At 44.4% G+C, this 27,102-nt stretch overlaps 2 protein-coding genes across 10 annotated transcripts in view; both read left to right on the top strand.

Annotated features, from left to right (window-relative positions):
- Window positions 1-11,882, top strand: part of rxylt1 (ribitol xylosyltransferase 1) — a 44,082-nt gene extending 32,200 nt beyond the window's left edge. For 5 of the 9 annotated variants that reach the window (XM_078219681.1, XM_078219683.1, XM_078219682.1 and 2 more), the window contains one exon: window positions 65-11,882. In XM_078219681.1, coding sequence (XP_078075807.1) covers window positions 65-467 — 403 coding nt within the window. In that variant the 3' untranslated portion in view covers window positions 468-11,882. The remainder of the gene's footprint in view (window positions 1-64) is intronic. The other 4 variants (XR_013498713.1, XR_013498712.1, XR_013498714.1 and 1 more) reach the window with 3 other exon arrangements.
- Window positions 11,883-22,349: 10,467 nt separating this feature from the next.
- LOC144498489 (SLIT-ROBO Rho GTPase-activating protein 1) overlaps window positions 22,350-27,102 on the top strand; it is a 176,082-nt gene continuing 171,329 nt past the window's right edge. The window contains exon 1 of the mRNA XM_078219680.1: window positions 22,350-23,083. Coding sequence (XP_078075806.1) covers window positions 23,017-23,083 — 67 coding nt within the window. The 5' untranslated portion in view covers window positions 22,350-23,016. The remainder of the gene's footprint in view (window positions 23,084-27,102) is intronic.

The raw sequence follows: 27,102 nt of genomic DNA, 5'->3' as shown, positions 1-27,102 counted from the left end.
AAACGTACAAAGAACTGAAAAAGCTTTGGGTGACTATCGATCTGTGTTTTTATTCCTTGTGTAGGTGGTTACCTCAGGAAACGAGTGAAAGTTTAAAGAAGTATCAGGATGCTTTGTTGCAAAGTGACCTCACGCTGTGCCCAGTGGGGATAAACACTGAATGCTACAGAATTTATGAAGCTTGCTCTTATGGTTCTGTCCCAGTCGTTGAAGATGTCATGACGCCAGGACAATGTGGCAACTCGTCGGCGTTCCAGAACGCCCCTCTGCGTCTTCTGAAGCTCATGGAAGCGCCGTTTATTTTTGTTAAAGACTGGAAGGAGTTGCCTGCTATTTTAGAAAAAGAGAAGGCGATGAGTCTGCAAGAGAAAAATCAAAGACGGAGAGTTGTCATCGAGTGGTTTAAGCAATTCAGAACTCAACTGAGACAAAAGTTCATTGATATCCTGGAAAGCAGGTTTTTCTAACCGCTTGGATCTCTTTCCCAAGACAATTTCTAGCCTCTGTTTACTATTGTAAACTACACGTGCTTTTATTGAGTGTGCCAGTACATTTTGGCGTAAATATATTATTGTAAAGGAACTGTACCTTAAATTGTGAGAAAGGTACTGTTCTCTGTGAACAACGTTTGACATTATTTTCCACTTGAAAAGAGAGCATTTGGAACGTCGGACTCCAATTCTGAAATCTGTGTTTGTACAAAGGTTTTTTTTTAAAATGTTTGCTCTACAGTTTGGGCTCCTCACCCTTCAAGCTCCTCTTCCAAAGAACCAATGACTTGATCCATGCTGATTTAAACAGAGGAATAAGGGTTTGAACCACCTGCAAGAAAAGGGGCAGCAGCGAGCCCAAACACTCTGTACTTAGAGCCCTGTCCTGCTTTGATCTTGCCCGCTGCCATCTTAAACCGAGTACCTCTCAAAAGTTGAGCCTGAAGCAGGAAGTAGCCTTGCGAATATATTTAAATGAAGGTACTGTGTGTCTTTTTCAATTGTAAGAGCAGAATTAGTATGCAGTATTGGCTTGAAAAGGCATTTGAGGGTGGTATTTACAGAGGCACTTGCCTGCAAGCTCTCAGCTCCTTGTATCTATGAGAGAGAGCTGGTTAGAGTTCTTCAGGAGTCACTGCATTGGGCTGTGCTTTATTGTACAACGATTCTGCTTCTGCACTCTTTAAAAAGCCCAATTCAAGATGGGAGTCGTGCTGGGCACTTGTAAGGAGTTGGAGGAACAGCAGTAGCAATAGGGTATGGAAATTCCTCAGCAAATCACTTTTGAGGAGTGCTGCAGAAATACATCCTTACAGAAAGGTTATCTGACAATTATCACATTGTTGTTGTCAGAGCTTGCTGTGTACAAATTGGCTGTAATGTGCTTTGGGATGTTTGGAGGTTGTGAAAGGTGATATAGAAATGCAAGTCTGTCTATGTTTCTTATTGGGCCCACTTCTGAGGCTGTATAAAGCTCTGGTCAGACCCCCTTTGGAGTATTGTGAGCAGTTTTGCACCCCGTATCTAAGGAAGGATGTGCTGACCTTGGAAACTGTCCAGACGAGGTTCACAAGAATGATCCCTGGAATGAAGAACTTGTCGTATGAGGAACGGCTGAGGACTCTGGGTTTGTACTCAGTTGGAGTTCAGAAGATGAGGGGGGTTCTTATTGAAACTTACAGGATACTGCAAGGCCCGGATAGAGTGGACGTGGAGAGGATGTTTCCACTAGTAGGAAAAACTAGAACCAGCGGGCATAACCTCAGGCTAAAGGGACAATCTTTTAAAACAGAGATGAGGAATTTCTTCAGCCAGAGAGTGGTGAATCTTTGCCGCAGACGGCTGTGGAGGCCAGGTCATTGAGTGTCTTTAAGACAGAGATAGATAGGTTCTTGATTAATTAGGGGATCAGGAGTTATGGGGAAAAGGCAGGAGAATGGGGATGAGAAAAATATCAGCCATGATTGAATGGCAGAGCAGACTCGATGGGCCGAGTGGCCTAATTCTGCTCCTATGTCTTATGGTCTTAGAAGCCTGCCATTATTTGAGTGGCAGTGCAGCAGGAGACTGCAATTCTCCATAGAGGCTGTCCCAGAAAGGCAGCCTGCTCTCCCGGGTGGCCATGCATTTTGCTCTGGATGTCAAAGTGACTACAACACTTAATCCTTTGGCCTCAGGCTCATTCCAGCTTGCAACAGGTAACTGCTGGTTCTAGGGAACGAGGGAGGTCGAGTGGATCAAGTGTTAGGGGAATATGATCATCACATCCTAAAGTTTTTGTTACCTATGGCAAAGGATCAGTCCAGAGTAAACACAGTTAATCGGGGTGGGGGCAGGGGGGCAAACTTCAGTGAGAATAGCCCAGATTAATAGAATCAAAGATCAGAAGGCAAAATTGTAACAGAATAATGGGTTGCCTTCAAAGGGGAGATAGTTTGGGTACAGACAAAAAAAATTATTTATTCGTCGCAAGTAAGCTTACATTAACACTGCAATGAAGTTACTGTGAAAATCCCCCAGTCGCCACACTCCGGCACCTGTTTGGGTACACTGAGGGAGAATTTAGCGTGGCCAATGCACCTAACCAGCATGTCTTTCGGACTGGGAGAAAACCCATGCAGGATGGGGAGAACGTGCAGACTCTGCACAAACAGTGACCCAAGCTGGGGATCAAACCCGGGTCTCTGGCACTGTGGGGCAGCAGTGTTAACCACTGTGCCACCGTGCCACAAGGTACATTGCAATGAGGGGGAAAGGTAAGACCAACAAATCCAAAACTCCCAGGGTGATGAAAGTGACAGAGTAAGATAGAGCGTAAATTACAAGTGTACTCAGGTAGTCAATACAAGTGAGAAAGAGGCTGACTCTAGAAAGTTCAAAGGGGGAACTGAAAAGAAATGAAAAGCAAGCGAGGGTTTGAAGAGACTGGCAGCTAATATCAAAGTAATGCAAAATTCTTCTATAAACCATATATAAGGGTGGTAAAAAGAACAGTGCATCTGATTGGGGACGAAAAGAAGCACATGTATAGTGCACATGGCTGACGTACTAAATGCTTACTTTGCATCTGTTTTTACCAAGGAAGAAGATGTCTCCAAGTCGTAGTGAAATACGTAGCACTAATGACACTGGATGGGCTAAGAATTGATATAGGTGAGAATGTTATATAGGCTGGCTGTGCTTGAAGTCGATAAGCCACCAGAGCCAGACCAGATGCATCTGAGGATACTGAGGGAAGCAATGTTGGAAATTGCAGAAGCACTGGCCATAATCTTCCAATCCTCTAAATACAGGGGTGGTGCCAGAGGACTGGAGAATTGCAAATGTTACACCCTTGTTCAAAAAGCTACTGCGGGCCAATCATTTTGAGCTTAAGGCTGGGAAAGCTTCTAGAAACAACTCGGGACAAAAATAACAGTCACGTGAGAAAATCTGGATAGAAACGCTAGTGCAGATTTACTGTGGGCAAATCGTGTTAACTTGAGTTTTTGAAGAGGTAACAGAGAAGCTTGAGGATAATATGGTTGGTATAGTGTACGTGGACTTCCAGAAGCCATTTAATAAAGTGCCACATAACAGGCTTCTCAGCAACGTTAGAGCTCGTGGAATCAATAGCCCATTGTTGCAGCTTGAATATGAAATTGGCTGAGTGAGAGGAACCGGGCTACTGGTGAACGGTTGCTTTTTTGGACTGGTGATGGTATGTAGTGAGGGGTCCCCAGGGGTCAGTGTTAAGATCCCTGCTTTCCTTGATCTATATTAATCACCTAGATATGGGCGTACAGGGTACAATTTCTAAACTTGTAGATGCTGCAAAACTTGCAAGTGTTGTGAATAGTGAGCAGAACTCTGAAGGTGTCAAGGGGTATGGGGGGAGCTGGGAGTGTGTGGTTGAGATAGAGGATCAGCCATGATCATATTGAATGGCAGAGCAGGCTCGAAGGACCGAATGACCCACACCTGCTCCTGTTTTCTATGTTTGTGTCATAGTGATCAACTTCAAGCAAACATAGGCTGGTGGAATGGGTGGATAAATAGCAGGTGAAATTAAATTAAGAGGAGTGTGAAGTAATTTATTTTGATAGGAAGAACATGGCGAGGCGATGTAAAATACTAAAGCGTGTGCAGGAGGGGAGGGACTTGGGGATATGCGTACAAATCATTGTAGATGGTAGCGCAGCTTGAGAAAGCAGTTAATGAAGCATACAGGGCTTTACAAATAGAGGTAAAGAATACCAAACCAAGAAGGTTATGATGATCCTGTATAAAACTAGTGTTGTGTGATTTCAAGAAGAAATTAGATATAGCCCTTGGGGCTAAAGGAATCGGGATGGGTGGGGGGGGAGGAAATTTGATGATCAGCCCTGGTCAAAGTGTGTAGTGGAGCAGGCTCGAAGGGCTGAATGGCCTACTCCTATTTACTGTGTGTGTGTCTGGTTCTGGGCACCACACTTTAGGAAGGGTGCGAAGGTGTTCAGAGAAGGTGCAGAAAGATTCACCAGCGATTAGGAATTCCAGTTACGTGGATAGATTGAAGAAGCTGCGACTGTTCTCCTTGAAGAAGAGAGAATTTGAAAGGAACTTTGATGGTGGTGCTCAATGTGAGGGACCTGGACAGAATCGATGGAGAGAAACTGTTCCCTTTGGCACAGCGTCGAGAACCATCGCACACCAATTTAAGTTGATTGGTAAAAGAAGTAACAGCAACATGAAGGAAAATATTTTTACGCAGTGAGTGGTTAGGGTCTGGAATGCACTGCCTGGGTGTGTGGTGAAGGCAGATTCAAGTAAACATTCTAAAGGGAATTTGGATAATTATCTGGAGAGGAAAAGTCTGCAGGGCTATGGGGGAATGACGGTGAGTGGGACTAGGTGTATTGCTCTTGCAGACAGCCGGCAAGGACACAACAAGCCACATCACCTCCTTCGGTGCTGTAACCATTCTGTGATTCTATGACAGCAGCCACATAATTTATTCTGCAGTACAAACCAGCATCAAGCAGGGACAAGGATTTATTTCAATTACATTCCCTATGGATGCCAGCACTCAGCAGAACAGGGTTTTGCTGCAATGGCAGCAGTTTTGCCACAAGTACAACCTGTCATCAATTACATGCATATGTAACCATTAAAGCACCTTCCGAGCCAGCAAGCAGACTTAGTCAGTGGGGAAGGCTACCACTCCATCAGTGTACAGCTGGGGAATGATCACTGCCTTTGAATCATGCAGGTCTATGTGTGAATTCCTGGCAACTACTATGAGATATTCATAGTGTACAAGACCTACCTTCACCACCATTCAATGTTCTGTTTAAACCAGCACAGCTCTTCAGAGGCTGGCTGCGAGGGGACAAAGGCACACATGGCAGATAACGCTTCTACTTAACACATGCTCATTTATATTGCAGATATATGCCCAACACTATGGGATAACCAAAGTCTGCGTAGAGCACACATTTGGGCTCCTCAAACAGTGCAGGAAGGCCACCCCTAATCTGATGAGCTGACAACAGAGCCAGAACGAGAGGGCAGCTGTACCAGTCTGCAGTCAGAGCTTTTAGCGCACAATTTTTTGGGTGATCGTCATCTTCACTTCAACATATTCCCCCACTGCAAGACCACCAAGTACAAAGCAGCCTGCTCGATTGGCACTTCATCCACCATCTAAACATTCACTCCCTACACCACCGACTACAAGATGCAGTGGAGAAACTCGTCAAGGCACCTCCCAGACTCATGACCTCTATCACCCAGGACAAGGATCACAGGTTTACGGGAATGCCATCATCTGCAAGTTCTCCAAGTCACGCAGCATCCGGACTTGGAAATGTATCGCTGCTCTTTCATCGTTGACACTTTAAAATCCTTCAACTCCCTACCTAACCATACTGTGTGAATACCTGCACCTCATCGGCTGCAGCAGTTCAAGAAACTGGCTCGCCATCACATCAAAGGCAGTTAGGATGGGCAGCAGTTGCTGACTGCCAGCGATGCTCACATCCCTAAATGATTCAATTAGAAAAGCAGGTATAGTAAATTCGAAAAGGATAATTGGATGCATATCAAGGAAGCGCAACTGAGATATTAGGCTCACTTAGTCCTTCAGTTGACAATTGACACCGTATCATGTTTTAGGAGGATTGTATGTACCATATTGACATGTAAACATTCTGGAATCTGCCTATATTAGCTTGCTGTTAATACAGAAACCCAAGGGAAAAATGCACAGCTCCCACTTCCATCAATGATTTATCCAGTTCTCTTCTGTATCTTACCAGCCTATCCTCCTTTAAGGCAGTGCACTCCAGCTCTTAACAACTGGCTAAATAAATAGTGTTCTATTTATGTCACCTCTAGTTCTTTTTCCCAATCATCTTAAATCTGTGTCCATCATTTACTGACATTTCTGCCACTGGAAACTTCCTCTTTTTTTACTCTTATCAATTCTGTTCAGAATTTTGAACGTCTCTATCAAAACCTCTACTTAACTTTCTCTGCCCTTAGGAGAACACAGTAAGAAGTCTCTCAACACCAGGTTAAATTCCAGCAGGTTTATTTGGGATCACAAGCTTAGGGAGAACAGCCCTAGCTTCTCCGGCCCCTCCACACAAATGTTGTCCCTCATCCTTGGTACCATTCTCATGAATTTCTTCTTCATTCTCTGCAAGGCCTTGATGTCCTTTCTAGAATTGAACATTCAGCTGAGGTCTAAACTGTGCTTTTAAACATTCCGCAAAGCTTCCTAATTGTTGAAAGGCAATACGCCTCTAAGTCTGGATTTTGTGGGACTTGGAGAACTTGTAGATGGCGGCATTCCCGTAAAACCTCAACTTGGCTTCTATTATTCAAGCCAAGGATACAGCAAATGCTTTTTAATAGCCTTCTCAGCTTGCCCTGACGCCTGCAGATTGTGTGCATATACTCTCCGGTCTCTCCCTTCCTAACCTCCTTTAAAACTGCAACATTTTCTTTATATTATATCTTCATTATTTCTACCAAAACTTAGTACCTCCTCATTGTTTACCATGAGCAGAAGTTTGTGCTGTGGCTGATGGCGGTGCTTTTGGAGATCAATATTTTGGGGAAGAGTAATTCAATGCAATCTTAACAGTTATGTGATTCTGAAGAGAAAATGCTGGAAATGCTCCTGTTGTGGTCCTGGGAATTACATCAGACAGGATCTGATTGAGTAGAGATATAGAGCACAGAAAAAGCCCCTTGGGCCCATCGCATCTGTGCTGGTCAAGGACAAACCACCTGTTCTATTCCCATTCACCAGCACTCGGCCCTTAGCCTTGTATGCCTTGTCATCAGAAGTGCACTTCTACATCCTTTTAAATGTTATGAGGGGCTTTGCCTCCATCATCCTTTCAGGCAGAGGGTTCCAGACTCCCACCACCCTCGGCGTGAAAAGGTTTTTTTCTCACATAGTAATTTCCTCTGAGTAGTTAGAACAGGAAATGTTGCTGAACTGTCCAGTTGTGTGAGCAAAATGGGCTTTGCTAGTTCAGTACTGCTTGTGGTAATTGGGCTCTTGTGTCGAATATTTATATTAATCTTATCACACAGAGTCAAGTCCTTCTTCATAATTGAAATGAGCAATTTTTGTTCACTCTTTCATCATTAAGTTTTCATAAAATAGCTCGAAACCATCTTAATACGTTGTATGTTTTTTCTTCTTGTTTTCTAAAATTGTCAAAAGGATGAAGGCAGAGAAAGAAAATCACATGGGAACAGAAGCAGACCATTCAGTTCCTCAAGCCCATTCTGCCATTTAATAGGATCATGGCTTATCTGTATCCCAACTCTGTTTACCTGCCTTAATCTGATAGGTGCATTGGCCGTGCTAAAATCTCCCTCAGTGTACCCAAACAGGCACCAGAGTGTGGCGACTCGTGGATTTTCACAGTAACCTCAATGCAGTGTTAATGTTAGTTGTGACAATAATAAATAAAACTTAAACTTAAAAAGCTTAAACTTAATCCCATATCCCTTGATACCCTTTGATTCGCAAAAATGTAACTCATATTTTAAAATATTTATTGAACTAGCATCAACTGCTTATGTGGAAGAATGTTCCATATTTATAGCACTATGTTTGTACACTGGGTTTTTGTACTTGCAATCGCAGATTTGCCTTTTATTACTAATCTTTGTTACGTATCCCCTGCCTATTTGAATGTCCTAAATCCCCAACAGTGTTTATTCACGTGGGCTTGTCCTCTTTCTGACATTGTTATAATAGTCTTGCATTATACATGTCAAGTGACATTCTGCAGCAAATTACTTACTTCTTTCTTATTATTGTTGCATTACCAATTCAAGTAATCTCGCATTTTAAAACAATAACGCTTGCTTTGTTAGACCCTTATATTTTTGATGACTTACGGGAGGAGAAGTTATTTCTGAAAGCTATTTCTTAAACTCCAAATTGACCTGTTCTAGGTCATTCCTCATGGCTTTGACTCGGATTTGTGTCTACCAACCCAAAGGCAATTGGTAGACTTCACTTAATTCAAAAACCTTTTGTCTGCAATTAAAATTCCAAAGTGGTTTCATTTACAGTAAGAATGCCGAGAGAGTGCCGCTTCCCACAGTGTAGGTTAACAAAGACCACAAAGAGGATGCGGACTATTGTATAGGGTGGAGAGACTGTGGTCAGGTAAATTATTCATCTTTTTTTGAGGAGGAACAATGATCGAGACTTGTTTTGATAACTTGACATCCCTACTGATTCGATAAGATGTTCTGCTCTGAATGGTTGGTCAAGTATATTTCTGCATTTGGGGGACAAGTTTTTATTTTTCTGACAAAGGGACATTTGGACTCAAAATGTCAGCTCTTTTCTTTCCTTCCAGATGCTGCCAGACCTGCTGAGATTTTCCAGCATTTTCTCCTTTTGTTTTTTTTTCTATTTCTCTGGTTATTGTGAGAATAACCTAAAACAGACAGAGAACAATTAACTTTTCCAGAAGATGAAATAAACTTTGTGAACTTAAATTGTGTGCATTTTCTTAACTGACCACATATTGGCTGTGATGACTACAGTTGTAGGAATGTTGTATGGATTACTCATGGCCATGCCCCACCAATGTTCATTATAGAAATGCTTAAAATGATTATGTTGTGAAGCATGTGTTGTACATAATAAAGCAACAAATAGGTATATAATGACCATTGAAGTAATGTGAACAAGCGGCTCCAACATCCATCATTATCAAGTGCTTCGAAAGGTTAGTCATGGCATGAATCAATTCCGGCCTCCCAGATTTCCTGGATCCTCTACAGTTTGCCTACCACCGCAACAGGTCCGCAGCAGATGCCATCTCCCTGGCCGTACACTCAACCCTGGAACACCTGGATAAAAAGACACTTATGTTAGACTCCTATTGACTACAGCTCAGCCTTCAACACCATTATTCCCATGAAACTCATCTCCAAACTCCATGGCCTAGGGCTCGGCGCCTCCCTCTGCGACTGGATCCTGAACTTACCCACAGACCACAATCAGTAAGGATAGGCAACGACACCTCCTCCACAATTATCCTCAACACCGGTGTGCCACAAGGCTGTGTCCTCAGCCCCTTACTATACTTGTACACCTATGATTGTGTGGCCAAATTCCCCTCCAATATGATTTTCAAGTTTGCTGATGACGCTACCATAGTGGGTCGGATCTCAAACAATGATGAGACGGAGTACAGGAAAAAGATAGAGAATCTGGTGAACTGGTGCGATGACAATAATCTCTCCCTCAATGTCAGCAAGACGAAGGAGATAGTTATCGACTTCAGGAAGCATAGTGAAGGGCATAGCCCTGTCTACATCAATGGGGATGAAGTGGAAATGGTCGAGAGCTTCAGGTTTCTGGGTATTAGATCATCAACAACCTGTCCTGGTCCCTCTATGCTGACACTATAGTTAAGAAGGCCCACCAAGACGCTACTTTCTCAGGCTGCTAAGGAAATTTGGCATGTCTGCTACAACTGTCACCAACTTTTACAGATGCACCATAGAATGCACCCTTTCTGGTTGTATCACAACTTGGTATGGCTCCTGCTCTGTCCAAGACAGCAAGAAACTACATAGGGTCATGAACGAAGCCCAATCCATCATGCAAACCAGCCTCCCATCCATTGGTTCTATCTACACTTCACGCTGCCTCGGAAAAGCAGCCAGCATAATCAAAGACCCCATACACCACAGACGTACTCTGTTCCATCTTCTTCCATTGGGAAAAGGACACAAAAGTCTGAGGACATGTACCAACTGACTCAAAAACAGCTTCTTCTCTGCTGGCATAAGACCTTTGAATGGACATATTAAGCTGATCTTTCTCTACACCCGAGCTATGACTATAACACTACATTCTACACCCTCCTTTTCTTCTCTATGTACAGTATGCTTTGTATAACATGCAAGAAACTGCTTTTCTCTGGGACCCGGGTTCGATTCCCAGCTTCAGTCGCACTGTAGGGATTCTATGATGAACCCAGTGGCACAGTGGTTAGCACTGCTGCCTCAGCGCCAGGGACCAGGTTTGATTCCCGGCTTGGGTCACTGTCTGTGTGCAGTCTGCATATTCTTTCCGTGTCTGCGTGAGTTTCCTCTGGGTGCTCTGGTTTCCTCCCGCAGTCATAGAATCATAGAATCCCTACAGTGCAGAAAGAAGCCATCTGGCCTATCGAGTCTGCACCGACCACAATCCCACTCAGGCCCTACCCCCGTATCCCTACACATTTACCCGCTAATCCCTCTAACCTACGCATCTCAGGACACTAAGGGGCAATTTTAGCATAGCCAATCAACCTAACCCGCACATCTTTGGACTGTGGGAGGAAACCGGAGCACCCAGAGGAAACCCACGCAGACACGAGGAGAATGTGCAGACTCCACACAGACAGTGACCCAAGCCGGGAAGCGAACCCAGGTCCCTGGAGCTGTGAAGCAGCAGTGCTAACCACTGTGCTACCGTGCCGCCCTGCATGTCCAAAGACATGCAGATTAGGTGGATTGGCCATGCTAAATTTCCCCTCAGTGTACCCGAACAGGCACTTGAGTGCGGCGATTAGGGAATTTTCAAAGTAAATTCATTGCAGTGTTAATGTAAACCTACTTGTGACACTAATTTCAAAACTTGATAGTGTGGGGGAGAGGATAAGGGAGAGGTAAGATGCTCTGTCAGAGAGTCGGTGTAGACTCGATGGGCCGAATGGCCTCCTTCTGCCCTGTAGGGATTCTCTGATTTTATGATGAAGTTCTTTCTCCCTGTGTTTATTGGGCACATTGCTAAACTATCTGCAGGTGGCACTGTCATTCCTTGAATCCTTGAAACCCATAGAGGAACAATTGGGTTGCAGCTCACACAAAATGTGGGTACGTGAATGACGAAACCAAGAGGATTCTCAGGCAACTCAAGAAGCAAGCAACCCTCAGCAAACCTGAAAGGTCACTGACCTGTTGCCAAAGTCGTGAGACCAATTTCCTGAATCAGTGGGAACATATTCTGAATTTGCCAGAAACTACATTTTTCACAGAAACTGGTTCACATCACTGGTGAACTGCAGAAATCTACCAGGACCTAGAATCTGGTCGGAAAAGTAATCATTTTGTACGTACTGCGTTTTTGCCGACCACTATTGCAAGACTTACTAATATTTAAATTGAGTTCATTATAGTGGATAGTTCTATTCACGCTGCCTGATACGGTTTTGTTTTTAAGTGGGTATTAAATTTAAAGTGCCATTTGGTATTTGTAAAAATGTCTGTTTGGCCATTAAAATTACATGTACCACTTTATTTCCCTGTAACCAATACCACTGTGTTTATAAATAATGTAGTTCCATTCACATTGTGAACACGCTAGAATAAACCTGTAATTTATCCATTATCCTTTCTTTTGGTTAGTGTCAACTGATTTGCTAAGTGTGTTTATTGCAACGTATTCTTATTCTACATCTCAGCCTCCCCATCATGTCAACAAAATACAGTAAGCCTTTACTTTCTAAATATAAAATTAACCATCCCCAGCACTACCAGATGTATGACAATGGACACACACCCTATAGGATGTTAAGTCATTTCCCAAGGAACTTCCTGTACATTGTAAGTTCACATTATCTCCTACAAAGGTACAAAATTTATGGGCAGGAAAAGATCTGTTGGTCCATTTAGCATCTCCAACACGAGTACAATGGATTATACATCACGATACTTACACCGCCCCCCCATGCCACCTGGAAGTCATTTTTTATTTATTCTTTTCACGGGATGTGGGTGTCGCTGGCTGGCCAGCATTTATTGCCCATCCTTAATTGTCCTTCAGAAGGTGGTGGTGAACTGCCGCCTTTGAACTGCTACAGTCCCTGAGGTGTAGGTACACACACAGTGCTGTCACTGAGGGAATTCCAGGATTTTGACCCAGTTGACAGTGAAGGAACACGATATATTTCCAAGTCAGGATGGTGAATGATTTGGAGGGGAACCTCCATGGGATGGTGTTCCCAGGTATCTGTTGCTCCTGTCCTTCTAGATGGCAGTGGTTGTGGACTTGGAAGGTGCTACCTAAGGAACCTTGGTGAGTTCCTGCAGTGCATCTTGTAGATGGCACACATAGCTACCATTGTTCGTAGGTGATGGAGGCAGTGAATGTTTGTGGAAGGGTTAGCAATGAAGCAGATTGATTTGTCCTGGATGGTTTTGAGCTTCTTGAGTGTTGTTGGAGCTGCACTCATCCAGGCAAGTGAAAAGTATTCCATCACACTCCTGACTTGTGCCTTGTAGATAGTGGACAAGTATTGGGAGGGGGGAGGGTCAGGAGGTAAGCTACTTGCCACAGGATTCCTAGCCTTTGACCTGCTCTGGTAGCCATAGTATTTATATGACTAGTTCAGTTTCTGGTTAATGGCAACCACGCACCCCCAACCCCTCCCCAGCATGTTGATAGTGGGGGATTCATCAATGGTAATGCCATTGAATGTCAAGGCCCTTGAAAAGGTGGTGGTGAGCTACCTTCTGGAACTGCTGCAGGCCATGAGGTTTAGGTACACTCACAGCGCTGCTAGGAAAGGAATTCCAGGATTTTGATCCATTCACAGTTAAGGATGGGTGGTTTCAAGTCAGATTAATGAGTAGCTTGAAGGGGAACCTGCTGATGGTGGTGTTTCCATGTGTCTGCTACCTTCGTCCTCCAAAGCAGTAGTAGTCATGGGTATGGAAGATGCTGTCGAAGGAGCCTCAGTGCGTTGCTGCATCTTATAGATGTTACACACTGCTGTCATTGTGCGTCAGTAGATCATAGAATCCCTACAGTGCAGCCAACAAACCCACCCAGGCCCTATCCCTTTAACCCCAAATATTTACCCTGCAAATCCCCCTGACATTTAGGGCAAGTTAGCATGGCCAATCCACTTAACCCGCACATCTTTGGACTGTGGGAGGAAAGCGGAGTACCCAGAGGAAACCCACGCAGACACAGGGAGAACGTGCAAACTCCACACAGACTCCACCCAAGTCGGGAATTGAACCCGGGTCCCTGGCACTGTAAGGCAGCAGTGCTAACCATTGCGCCACTGTGCCTCCCGTCAATAGTGTGGGAGTGATTTTTTTAAGGTGGTGGGGCTGCTTTGCCCTGGACAGTGTCGATCTTGAGTACTGTTGGAGCGACATTCAGCCAAGCAAATGAAAGCCATGCAGTCTCCTGGGAGTGAAAGGTAGAAGCCCATGTTTCCTTATGGACATTAAATTACTCTTATCATTTAACTCAAGTGCTGTTTGGGATTATCTTTTTCTCCTCATTGGTTTTTGGTGCATTGAATCATTGGGTTGGAGTGAGATTTGGAATTAAAGGCACATGAGCCAATTCTGCTCATTGTGGCAATGACAGCTTTTCAACTGGAGTCACTCATTTTAATCCTGTGTTCTTGCCCTTTCCGTGTACTCTTTAACCGTCGCTTGCTTTTCAAATGCTTATCCAATTCCCTAGAAATGCTGCTCCAGTTTCTAATACAGGAGTCCTGTGATAAAAATACCCCCCGTTCTGAACATTCTCTGTATGAAAAACTTTCCTTCTTCAATATGGTGTTTTGAGCCTTCAGAGGGTAGCAAAAACCACGTACGGTTTGGCACGGTGGCACAGTGGTTAGCACTGCTGCCTCACAGCGCCAGGGACCCGGGTTCGATTCCCAGCTTGGGTCACTGTCTGTGGGGAGTCTGCACGTTCTCCCCGTGTCTGCGTGGGTTTCCTCCGGGTGCTCCGGTTTCCTCCCACAGTCCGAAAGACAAGCTGGTTAAGTGCATTGGCTGTGCTAAATTCTCCCTCAAGTGTACCCGAACAGGCACCTAGTGTGGCGACTAGGGGGATTTTCACAGTAACTTCATTGCAGTGTTAATGTAAGCCTACTTGTGACACTAATAAATAAACTTTAAACCATGGACAGGATGCAACAGAAATTGACCAATTTCCTCTACCAACTCCCGCCTTTTTCCAGTGATATTCATAATTTAGAACCTTCTGTTGCAGTTTCTCCAGCCACGTCTCATTATTTTCTCTTTTCGGAGCTTTTTATTCTTTGAAAACTCTTATTTGATCCCTCCTCCGTTACAGTGGCATTGCTGCAATATGTCATGCCATTCTCCATTGCTGTAACCTCACTTTCCCAGTGTTTTGGCGAATTTCTGTGGTTCCCTTTCCATTTACTATAATATTCTTCCCATGATCGAGAGCCCAAAGCAGCGCATTATACACCAACTGTGGTTAACCAATGCTTTGTACAGACTGGGTATCACTGTGCAGCTTCAGATTTGCATGCTAATGGTGCATTGCAACATGCCTAAAGCAGGAAAGAGGGTTCCTTTGTTCGCACTAATTGAAGGATACAAATGAAAACACCAACTGACCTTAAATGTCTAATCTGAACCATAGCATCCCTGCCTCCCACTGTCTACGCCCTAAAATCAGTAATCCTCTCCCAAAACCTCTCTGCCTCTCGATCCTCGCTTAAGATGTTCCTTAAAACCTGCTTCTTTCACCAAGCTTTTGACCATCGCTTTACACGGATCAGAGACTTATCAGATTAAACTCCTGTGAAGTGCCTTGGGACATTTTAATATTTTGTTTATTCATTCGTGGGACATGGGCGTCGCTGGCTGGCCAGCATTTATTGCCCATCCCTAGTTGCCCTTGTTCAGAGGGCAGTTGAGCGTCAACCACATTGCTGTGGCTCTGGTGTCATGTAGGCCAGACCAGGTAAGGATGGCAGATTTCCTTCCCTCAAGGACAATAGTGAACCAGGTGGATTTTTCTGACAAACGGCAATGGTTTCATGGTCATCAGTAGATACATAATTCCAGATTTTTTTATTGAATTCAAATTCCACCTTCTGCCGTGGTGGGATTCAAACCGGGGTCCCCAGAACATTAGCTGAGTTTCTGGATTAATACTCCAGCAATAATACCACTAGGCCATCATCTCCCCATTGATATGTATTGATGTAACACACACAGCATTCAACTCTTGGTATATAATGTCAGATTCTGGTGCATCTTAAACCCACGTTTCAAGTTTGGAGGCTGTTATAGAATCATAGATTCTTTACAATGCAGAAGGAGGCCATTTGGTTCATCAAGTCTGCACCGACAACAATCCCACCCAGGCCCTATCCCCGCAACTCTACATATTTACCCCGCTAATCCCTCCAACCTACGCATCCCGGGACACTAAGTGGCAATTTAGCATGGCCAATGCACCTAACCTGCACATCTTTCGGACTGTGGGAGAAAACTGGAGCACCTGGAGGAAACCCACACAGACAATGGGAGAACGTGCAGACTCCACACAGACAGTGACCCCAAGCCGGGAATCGAACTCTTGTCCCTGGCGCTGTGAGGCAGCAGTGCCAACCACTGTGCCACCGTGCCGCCCAATGTTCAATGGTCTTTGGCACTGGAGATTGAATCCAGAGGTGAGTAGTGAGGTATAAACTGACTGCACTCTTTGGCTGCAAGGATTTTGTGAAATGGGTTTGATCTACGGTTTCACAGCAATCTTGCACTGGGGTAGTAAAGGATAAGCCAACAGTGGAGATGGGGGCATGCTTTTGCAGAAAAGAAAACTTGACATATAACCATGTTAAAACTAATTTAGGAGAACTTGGTACAATACAGGTTCCATTTTCCAACATCACCCACTGTGGTCAAAGATGCACCAAAGTGTTGGAAGCAATGGGATTTTGAAGTGCAGTCAATGTCGTTACACAGCAGCCAGTTTGCACATAGCAAGGTTACATCGGCAGCAAACAAATTACTTAATCCATATAGATGGTAGTGGCTGAATGTTGGCCAGGAAAATGGGACGTCATAGAGATTTACAGCACAGAAAGAGGCCCTTTGGCCCGTCATAGAATTCCCACAGTGCAGAAAGAAAAAGTTTATTTATTAATCACAAGTAAGGCTTACATTAACGCTGCAATGAAGTTACCATGAAATTTCCGTAGTTGCCACTGCCTGGCGCCTGTTCGGGTCAATGCACCTAACCAATCTTTCAGAATGTGGGAGGAAACCGGAGCACCCGGAGGAAACCCACGCAGACACGGGGAGAACGTGCAGACCCCACACTGTGACCCAAGCGGGAATCGAACCCAGGTCCCTGGCGCTGTGAGGCAGCAGTGCTAACCACTCTGCTCCCGAGGCTCCTTCTAAATTAGAAGTAGGCCACTCAGCCAATCGGGTCTGCACCGACTCTCCGACAGAGTATCCCATCCCTGCCCTATTCCCATAATCCCACACATTTATCTTGCTAATCCCCCTAACCTACACATCTTTGGTTATTAAGGGGCATTTTAACATGGCCAATCCACCTAACCTGCAGATCTTCCTGCTCTGCCCAAGACTGCAAGGAACTACAAATGTTCGTGAATGTAGCCCAATCCATCACGCAAACCAGCCTCCCATCCATTGACTTTGTCTACACTTGCCGCTGCCTCAGCAAAGCAGCCAGCATAAATAAGGACCCCACGCATCCCGGAAATTCTCTCTTCCACCTTTTTCCGTCAGGAAAAAGATACAAAAGTCTGAGGACATGCACCAACCATCCCAAGCAGCTTCTTCCCTGCTGCTGTCAGACTTTTGAATGGACTCACCTTGCATTAAGTTGATCTTTCTCTACACCCTGTAACACTATATTCTGCGCTCTCTCCTTTCCTTCTCCATGAACGGTATGTTTTGTCTGTATAGCGTGCAAGAAACAATACTTTTCACTGTATGTTAATACATGTGACAATAATAAATCAAAATCTTCGCACTGTGGGAAGAAACCAGAGCACCCAGAGGAAACTCATGCAGACACGGGGAGGATGTGCAAACACCACACAGACAGTGACCCAAGGCTGGAATTGAACCCGGGTCCCTGGTGCTGTGAGGCAGCAGTGCTAACCACCGTGCCGCCTATAATTGTTCTGTTTCTGTTTCCCATTCTCATTGTGTCACCCATCCTTTCTCTTCTTGATGGCTGCCTGAGAATGCCAGCATCTAATCCAAACAAAGATCATGATCGGGTTATCTTTGCTAAAGGAGATCCATATCAGAAAAATGACAGATGTAGAGTAAAATTACAATTCAGGTACCTTCATTTTGCCTTTCAAAGAGTGGCTGCCGCGAAGTGTTACTTTTAGTTGCAGCATTTAAATCTTTTTCTGTTACTGATTTCAATTTTCTGTTTTTAATTAATTCCAACCTCCTGATGTAGTTTTGCTTCAGAATTCAGGCAGCTTCAGCAGTGGAACAGCAGACTGCACCTCCCCAGTAATTGCTATTTACTGCTTAGCAAGATTAATATTTGGTACAATGCACATTGCTCTGGAACCACAAGTGCCACAGAGAGGAGAAAAATAAGCGTGATGTGCAGTTCCTCGTGGGCACAGGGCACATTGTTTTGTTTCTGGTTTGCAAAGTTCAGGAGAAAGAAGATCATTTTAAAAATATCAAAGTTAAACTTTATTTATTAGTCACAAGTAGGGTTACATTAACACTGCAATGAAAATACTGTGAAAATCCCCCTAGTCGTCAAACTCCAGTGCCTGTTCGGGTACACTGAGGGAGAATTTAGCATGGCCAATGCACCTAACCAGCACGTCTTTGGACTGTGGGGGGAAACCGGAGCACCCGGAGGAAACCCACGCAGACATGGAGAGAATGAGCAGACAGTGACTCAAGCTGGGAATCGAACCCAGATCCCTGGTGCTGTGAGGCAGCAGTGCTAACCACTGCGCCACCGTGCAGAATTTGAAATTTTTGAAATAGAATCAAAATTCCACTACAGCTCTCACCAATTTTTACAGATGCACCATAGAAAGCATCCTTTCTGGGTGTATCACAGCTTGGTATGGCTCCTCCTCCGCCCAAGACTGCAAGAAACGACAAAGGATTGTGAATGTCCAACACGCAAACCAGCCTCCCATCCATTGACTCCGCCTACACTTCCCGCTGCCTCGGAAAAACAGCCAGCATAATTAAGGACCCCCACGCACCCTGGACATTCTCTCTTCCACCTTCTTCCGTCGGGAAAAAGATACAAAAGCCTGAGATCATGATTGTTATCACATGGCTGTGGGAGCTTTTTGTGCGCTAATTGGCTGCTGCCATATTCCCTGTGTTACAATAGCGATTGCACTGAACATGTATCAAGTTGACTGGTGGGCCATCTTCAGCAGAATCACATACCCCGGACATTCTCTCTTCCACCTTCTTCCTTCAGAAAAAAGGTACAAAAGGCTGAAAGCATGTACCAACCGAATCAAGAACAGTTTCTTCCTCGCTGCCATCAGACATTTGAATTATATTAAGTTGATCTTTCTCTACACCCTAGCTATGGCTGTAACACTACATTCTGCACCCTTAGAGGGTAGTGAATTTGTGGAATTCGTTACCGCAGAGGGCCGTAGAGGTTGAGATAAACAGATTTTTAATCAGTAAGGAAATTGAGGGTTATGGGAATAAGGCGGGAAAGTGGAGTTGAGGATTATTACATCAGATCAGTCATGATCTCATCGAAAGGTGGAGCAGATTCGATGGGCCAAATGGCCTACTTCTGCTCCTATGACTGATGGTCTTATATACAGGTTTCCAATGTACTGAGTCAGGAACTGAATTAACAGAGCAATATTGTACTAGAAATGTCACTAAATAGTGAAATACTTGACTTGGATTGTATACATTCTACACGAGTGTGTCATTGCTCTATAAACCTAACTGTATTCTCCATAGGAACAGGCCAGCACCCAGATTTCAACACCAGCCCCTCCCCTCCCTACTCCCGCCACCCCTTTAACAAGGGGAATTTGATCTTTTAAAAACTGTGACTATCCTACATTGGATAAAATATTGGTGGAATTCCATTCCATCGATCAGGGAGCTGAAACAGTTCTGAAGCCAATGTAAAGGGGTGAGAGACCATTTCTGGGTGGCACGGTGGCACAGTGGTTAGCACTGCTGCCTCACAGCGCCAGGGACCCGGGTTCGATTCCCAGCTTGGGTCACTGTCTGTGTGGAGTCTGCACGTTCTCCCCGTGTCTGTGTTGGTTTTCCTCTGGGTGCTCCGGTTTCCTTCCACAGTCCAAAAGACATGCTGGTTAGGTGCGTTGGCCATGCTAAATTCTCCCTCGGTGTACCTGAACAGGCACTGGAGTGTGACAACTAGAGGATTTTCACAGTAACTTCATTGCAGTGTTAATGTAAGCCTTACTTGTGACACTAATTAATAAATCATCATAGAATCCTACAGTGCAGAAGGAGACCATTCAGCCCATCAAGTCTGCACCGACCACAATCCCACCCAGACCCTATCCCATAGCCTCACTTATTTGCCCTGCTCATCCCCCTGACACTAAGGGGCAAGTTAGCACGGCCAATCAACCTGCACAGAAAAATAAAATAATTTGATTTGATTTATTATTGTCACATGTATTGGGATACAGTGAAAAGTATTGTTTCTTGCGCGCTTTACAGACAAAGTAGGGAGGTGATGGCCTAGTGGTATTATCACTAGACTATTAATCCAGAAACTCAGCTAATGTTCTGGGGACCCGGGTTCGAATCCCACCATGGCAGATGGTGGAATTTGAATTCATTAAAAAATCTGAAATTAAGAATCTACTGATGACCATGAAACCATCGTCGATTGTCAAAAAAAACCCATCTGGTTCACTAATGATCTTCAGGGAAGGAAATCTGCCATCCTTACCCGGTCTGGCTCACATGTCACTCCAGAGCCACAGCAATGTGGTTGACTCTCAACTGCCCTCCAAGGGCAACTAGGGATGGGCAATAAATGCTGGCCAGCCAGCGACGCCCATGTCCCATGAATGAATTAAAAAAAGACAAAGCAAACCGTTCATCGAGAAGAAAACGAGAGAACATCACCCCCCAAGAGATAAATATTTAAACTAGAAATGTCACCGTTGAGAGTCCATGCTATTAATTTGGTCAGAAAAAAATTGGTCAAAAGGAAAAAAAAAGCTAAACTTAAAATTGACATGAAAAACCTGATGTGAAGCCAAGAGCAGTAATTAATTTACACTGAGCAACAATTGGACCCAGCCCAGGTATGGCGATGGGCAATTTACTACCAGTGACAGACAGCAGCCTGTAATGGACCCTGCGGATTCGGTGCCAGTGCAATGAATATTCCTTTGCAGTTTATAACAACTTTCTTAAAACCATGGGAAGTGCATCCTTACAATCACGGCTGGCGCCGCAGCAACACTTGCCAGCGAAAAAAAGATGCTTTGCAGAAATTCACCGTTGCAACAAAACGGGGAGAGACAGAAAAAAAGACGCCCTAAAATGCAATAATGCGCCTTTTTTTTTTAAAAAGAAAAAGGATCTAAAATCAGCCGCTTTGTTAAGTGAAAACATACACCCTCTTACCAGCTGCAAGTGATTTGACAATAACGCGGTTTTTATTTGCTCGGAACATATTACATAAGAGGTGGGCTTGTTTCTATGGCATTTCCGCAAACAAAGCGCCTCTAGGACGGGGCAATGTTCCCAACGCCTCCCACAACAACCCTTGGAAACAATTCATTTCATTCGGGGCTGAGAGAAAGAAAAGCAGTGAGAGGGCGGAGCTCTTCTGAAACCCAAATCCTCAATGACCGCAGATTTGGTAAACAGAACCAGTCAGAAATGAGAACATTTAAACTTGTTCTCCTCCAACTCCCCCCCCTCTCCGCCGCGCCTCCAACTCAAATAAAAAAAATGCCTTTAACCGATTGCCTGCATGTTTTCAGGCAAGTCACAGCTTTCAGAGAAAAAAAGACACCAGCAACATCTCCTAGAATGTTAGAAACATGGTACAAGAAGAAAGCTTTGTGTAAGAGAGAAATGTATTAAGTTGATCTTTCTCTGCAGCCTAGCTTTGACTGTACATTCTGCACTCCTTTGATTTATTATTGTCACATGTATTAGTATACAGTGAAAAGTATTGTTTCTTGCACACTATACGGACAAAGCATACCGTTCATAGAGAAGGAAAGGAGAGAGTGCAGAATGTAGTGTTACAGTCATAGCTAGAGTGTAGAGAAAGACCAACTTAATGCGAGGTAAGTCCATTCAAAAGTCTGACAGCAGCAGGGGAGATGCTGTTCTTGAGTCGGTTGGTATGTGACCTCAGACTTTTGTATCTTTTTCCCTACGGAAGAAGGTGGAAGAGAGAATGTCCGGGGTAAGTAGGGTCCTTGATTATGCTGGCTGCTTTTCCGAGGCAGTGGGAAGTGTAGACGGAGTCAATGGATGGGAGGCTGATTTGCGTGATGGACTGGGCTTCATTCACAACATGTTGTAGTTTCTTTCCTTTCTATGAACGGTATGTTTTGTCTGTAAAGCGCGCAGGAAACAGTACTATTCACTGTATACTAATACATGTGACAATAATAAATCAAATCAAATTATAACCGGGTGTTTTAAAATTTGACAATCCCTCTATATATAGATTGTTAAACTTGCATTTAAAAAATTGATTGAAATTTGATCATCTGGAACTTCAGCAACTCCAACTAAGAAAAGTTACCAAAATTCACACTCCCCCCCCCCCCCCGTTGCATTTACAGCAGGGAGTGAGTGAGGGGAGATGGTCAACCCTTTTGTTCCATTTTAAGCCAACTCCAGGCGAAAACTTGGGAAGTGGGGCTCAAGCCCCGCCCTCCCCCAGCCCCCATTGGTGGCAGACGTTCCATTTGGAACGTTGCCCGGAGCGCTGCGAGGCGGGGGATTGGTCGGCTGGGCTATCGATCACACCCCCCCCCTCCAGACTTCCGCCTCTCATGTTGCAGCTGAGTCAGGGGACTGTGCAAAGTGTGGAGCTGGGAGTCTGCAAAGCTTAGGAGGAGGAGGCAAACTTTTCTGCTTCAGTGAGAGGTGCTGCAGAGCATTGGAGAAGAGCATTCATTCTACTACCCCCTCTGTGTGTGTGTGTAATGAAAATCTGCAAGATTTTTATTTCCCTCCCCCCTCTCCTGCCAGCAGAGAAGTATAGATCAATGTGAAATGAGTTCTATTTGCTGAGCTTGAAGAGTGTTAAGACTTGGAGAGGACAGAGAGAGAGAGAAGTGGGGAAGAATCCCCGCTGTGACAGTAGTTGCTGCCGCTTATACATTTTGTTGCAGACTTTCCATCTGACTCGACAAGTCATCGCGGCCACTACATGGAAAATGCTTTGCCAACTTGTGCCTCAGTGTAACAAGGGCTGAATGGTGCATTGTCGATCGCTCTCTCTCTCTCTCTCTGTGTATGTGTGTGTCTATCTCTCTGCCACCACCACACCACCCCTGGGATCAGCCGGGGAGCGGCTGACAGGTCAGATTGCGACTGTGTCCAGCACTCCAGCATCCAAAGTGACACCCTGGGCACGTATTCTCTGGACATTGTTGTAAAGACGGCGGGAGCGGGGATTTAAACCCGGGGGAGGGGGAAATACACACAAAAAAAGGAGAGAAGACCGGAGGAGAGAGGGAGAGAGAGAGGACAAAAAGAAATGTCTACCCCGACCAGGTACAAAAAAGATAAGGAAATCATAACCGAGTATGAGACACAAGTGAAAGGTGAGATTGATTCCCATTTTTCCCCTATTGTGTGAGGGTGGGAGGTGTGTGTGGGATCATTGCTTGTTTCATTGACCCCCTTGCAATATTTTGGACAAGGGGGCAGATGCATAATTGTTGTATTAGGATGTGCAAAGGAGTGTGTGTTTTTTTAAAATAGAGGTTTGTGTAAATATAGATTTGCAATTTACCATTGAGTCGATTAGATGTGTGATATGACGTGATGATATAAACCTTGCTAGAATCGGATCAAATAACTGGCCCCGTTTCCCTGAAGGATTTATTTAAGAATGCTTAAAAATATAACTTTAAAAATATACCCCCCTCCCCTTCCCTGTTAAACCAGTGCGAAGTGAGATTCCACATCTCAAACCACCCCCCCCCCCCCCCCAAAGAAATTGATGTGAAACCAAAAAGGAAATGCCTTGATTTCCTCCACTTCACTCAGGCTGCACACTGGTCAGTGATTCCCAAAGACAGCCCTGGAGATGGCTCGAAGCAGCCAAGCTGATCCCAGAGTCTTGACAACCTTTCAGTCAAGTTCGCCTTTCAAAGCACGGTCCAGGCTGGAAACTCTGGTTCCAGTCATTCTGTGCCAGGGATTTGCTGCCCGCCCCCCAGAGGATTTTCAGAATAACTTAATTGCAGTGTTAATGTAAGCCTACTTGTGACACTAATACATTAAAAGAAACTTCTGCTTGCTAAAAGGCTATGTGTGGGGTGGTGGGGAATGACCCAATGGCGAATGGAACTTTCTATCTCATCATCTACAGCAGAGCTAAGACTTTTTCCTGAATCCTATACAGCAGCAACCCCCCCCCCCCCCCCCCCCCGCCACCTTACATCGTTCAGAAAACCGCCCAGACTGAAATAGTTACAGCAAGCGGTCAAATGCGTTCACCAAACATAAGGAAAACGAACTTCTTTTGGGAAATTGAGGCAAGTTGCAGTGACTTGCAATAGTTGGCAGTGTCTCACACACACACACACACTTACATCCCAGCGAACAACCTTTCCAAATTATTTTAGGACCAGAGGAAAGTTATCAGGAACACTGAAACGGGGATGATCAGAATTTACTCTTCACTAATTCATGCATTAGGCAATTAATTTCTAACTTTTAATTTCAGAGAAATAGAGTAAAATGATCAGGAGGAGTCGTTGATGAAACAATTATTGCTTTTTTGTGCTTTTAGGTTTTTCTGAGAAATTCCTTGTGGTCTATTGCCTATTGTCTAGTGTTATTCAGAAGTGTTTCCGGAGCAGAGAGATATACTTACTCCAAAACAGGTCGAAACCAGCGGAGAAGCAGGATATGTGTTCCCTTAGTTATGCTGCTGGAGTTGGAACATTGTCTGAATTTATCTGAGATGTGTTTCCGCCCCCTCCCCCCCTCTTAAAGTTAACGTTTATTTATTAGTCACAAGTAGGCTGACATTAACACTGCAATGAAGTTATTGTGAACATTACTGGAGTCAATGTGTCCTCCTGTTGTTTGGAGAGTGGGGACAGTTAATGTTAATAGTAACGCAGCCCCTCCCCCTCCAAGAAAATCTGACCCTGTACTAATGATTGTGTCTGAACCTTTATTGATCCTAAAGTGCAAAACACCTCAAACTGCTGGATCCATATCATTTTGTAAAAAGAACCGTAAATCATTTAAATGGAGTGTCTGCAGTGGATGGCTGTGTATTCATACTCTGAGCTAGTGTGGAGAGAGAGAAAGACTCAGCCTAGAGCCAGAATAAACATGATTAACTGGTTCCAGGGTGTAAACTTCCAGGAAGTGATGATGAAATCACATTGTGAAATTAGACACTGGGAAAGGGAGAAAAAAAAACGGGATAAAGCAGGGATGTGGGATCAGGGAGGCATTTTTAAAAAAAACATTACAATTGTGATTCACATCCTGGGAAAATGTGTTTGTTAGTGAGGAGGACTAGGTGCGCATTTCCACTTGTAAGATGCTTGGAGCAGAGGCATTAGCACTGAGAAATGTCAGCTTACTGTAAAGCTGTTAACCCTTTCACTGCTGCGTAAGTCACCCAGACACTTTGTGTTGTAAAGAATGGAATGTCTTTGAACCAAGTCATTGACTGTCTGTAATTAAAGCTTTAGTAAGAAGTCTCACAACCCCAGTCCAACGCCGGCATCTCCACATCATTAAAGCTTTAGTCAGGCATCAGTCAACTTAGGCTATTTATGTTTGACTAACAATACCAAAATAGCCAGGTCATTAGTAATTGAGTTCCTAGTTAACTAATTTCGTAATTAATGATGCCCCAGTAGCTATGCGGCATGGTGCCATAATGGTTAGCACACTATACGTTTGGATTTGCCCTCCTCCTGTTGTTAAAATGCCCCATTCCTATTCCAGGAAGGGTGGATTATCACCAGTGGCCTCTCCTGTAGAGCGGCACAGCGGTTAACACTGCTGCCTCACGGGGCCAGGGACCCGGGTTCGACTCCTGGCTTGGGTCACAGTCTGAGCAGAGTCTGCACGTTCTCCCTGTGTCTGCGTGTGTTTCCTTCGGGTGTTCTGGTTTCCTCCCACAGTCCGAAAGACGTGCTGGTTAGGTGCGTTGGCCATGCTAAATTCTCCCTCAGTGTACCCGAGCAGGTGCCGGAGTGTGGCGACGAGGGGATTTTCACAGTAACTTCATTGCAGCGTTAATATAAACCTACTTGTGACACTAATAAATGAAAAAAAAAATAACTTTAAACTATGATTAACTCAAGTTTAAAAGCAAAATTGTCAATGGATCTGCATCAGCTGATGAAAGTAACAGTGCACGTTATTATTGCACTGACATGTTGCATCAGGGTTTGGGTGAGCGAGTGCGTGCTGCAGATTACTTGATATGTGCAAGCTCCCCCAATCACCTGGAGCTGTCTGGAGGCTCAATCTTTTTATCTGTGGGAGGCACATGTACCAGAGACCAGGAGTAAAGTGAAGCTGGTGAACATCCTTCTGGAGCAGTCCTGACAGGAGCAAGTTCCTTATTGAGTCCTCTCGTACATAAGAAGTGCGGACCAGTGAATTTTACACCGAGAGGAAGCAACTAATAGAAACCTCTGGTGTTTTTCTTTTAAAGTCAAGTAAAAATAGAAAATGCAATGGCAGCTCAACTTCAAGTAATGTTCACCAGTTACAAAAGATTTGATTTGATTTATTGCTGTCACATGTATTAACATACAGTGAAAAGTATTGTTTCTTGCACGCTATACAGACAAAGCATACCATTCATAGAGAAGGAAAGGAGAGAATGCAGAATGTAGTGTTACAGTCATAGCTAGGGTGTAGAGAAAGGTCAACTTAATATGAGGTTGGTCCATTCAAAAGTCTGATGGCAGCAGGGAAGAAGCTGTTCTTGAGTCGGTTGTTACGTGATCTCAGACTTTGAATTGAACCTTTTCCCAATGATACCAGGGTAAAACATTGGTTGTATTGCACAGAAAGAGGCCATTCAAGCCATCACATCAATGCTGGTGTTTATGGTATATCAGAGCCTCGCTCCTGCCTTCCATTCCTTCCTCCTTCTCTCTTTCCCCCACCATCTTTCTCTTTAATGCATCTATTTGCGTCAATGAGCTCCACATTCTAATTACTCTCTGGGTAAAGGAAGTCTCTCCTGTATTCCCTTATCCGTGGCTATCTTATATTGTTGATCCTTAGGTTTGCTCTCCCCCACAAGAGAAAGCATGTCAGAGCCCCCTTGTAATTTTATTGAGCTGTCCAGGCCAGTTCTGCTATATTAAGGAGATGGTGACCGCATGTGCTTGCGAATGTTGAAACTGCATTTGGTGAATAGAATTTCGACCTAAGCAGCTAAGTGCAATGCTTTATTCATACATACCAAGCCGGTGCCTCCATCCCGCCCTGAGTTACCATCGGAGCTTTAACTGCAGCGCTTTATTTCTCACTGCACTGTGGCACTGGTCACAATTGGGACAATGATTGTTCTGTTTAGCTGAAAAGGCTGTTTTTCAGAATAGTTCAACAATGTCCTTGCACTGCT

Source organism: Mustelus asterias, chromosome 9, assembly GCF_964213995.1.
Source record: "Mustelus asterias chromosome 9, sMusAst1.hap1.1, whole genome shotgun sequence".
Taxonomy (NCBI): domain Eukaryota; kingdom Metazoa; phylum Chordata; class Chondrichthyes; order Carcharhiniformes; family Triakidae; genus Mustelus; species Mustelus asterias.
The sequence above is the reverse complement of the archived record's forward strand: the minus strand, read 5'-3'. Positions and strand labels throughout refer to the sequence as shown.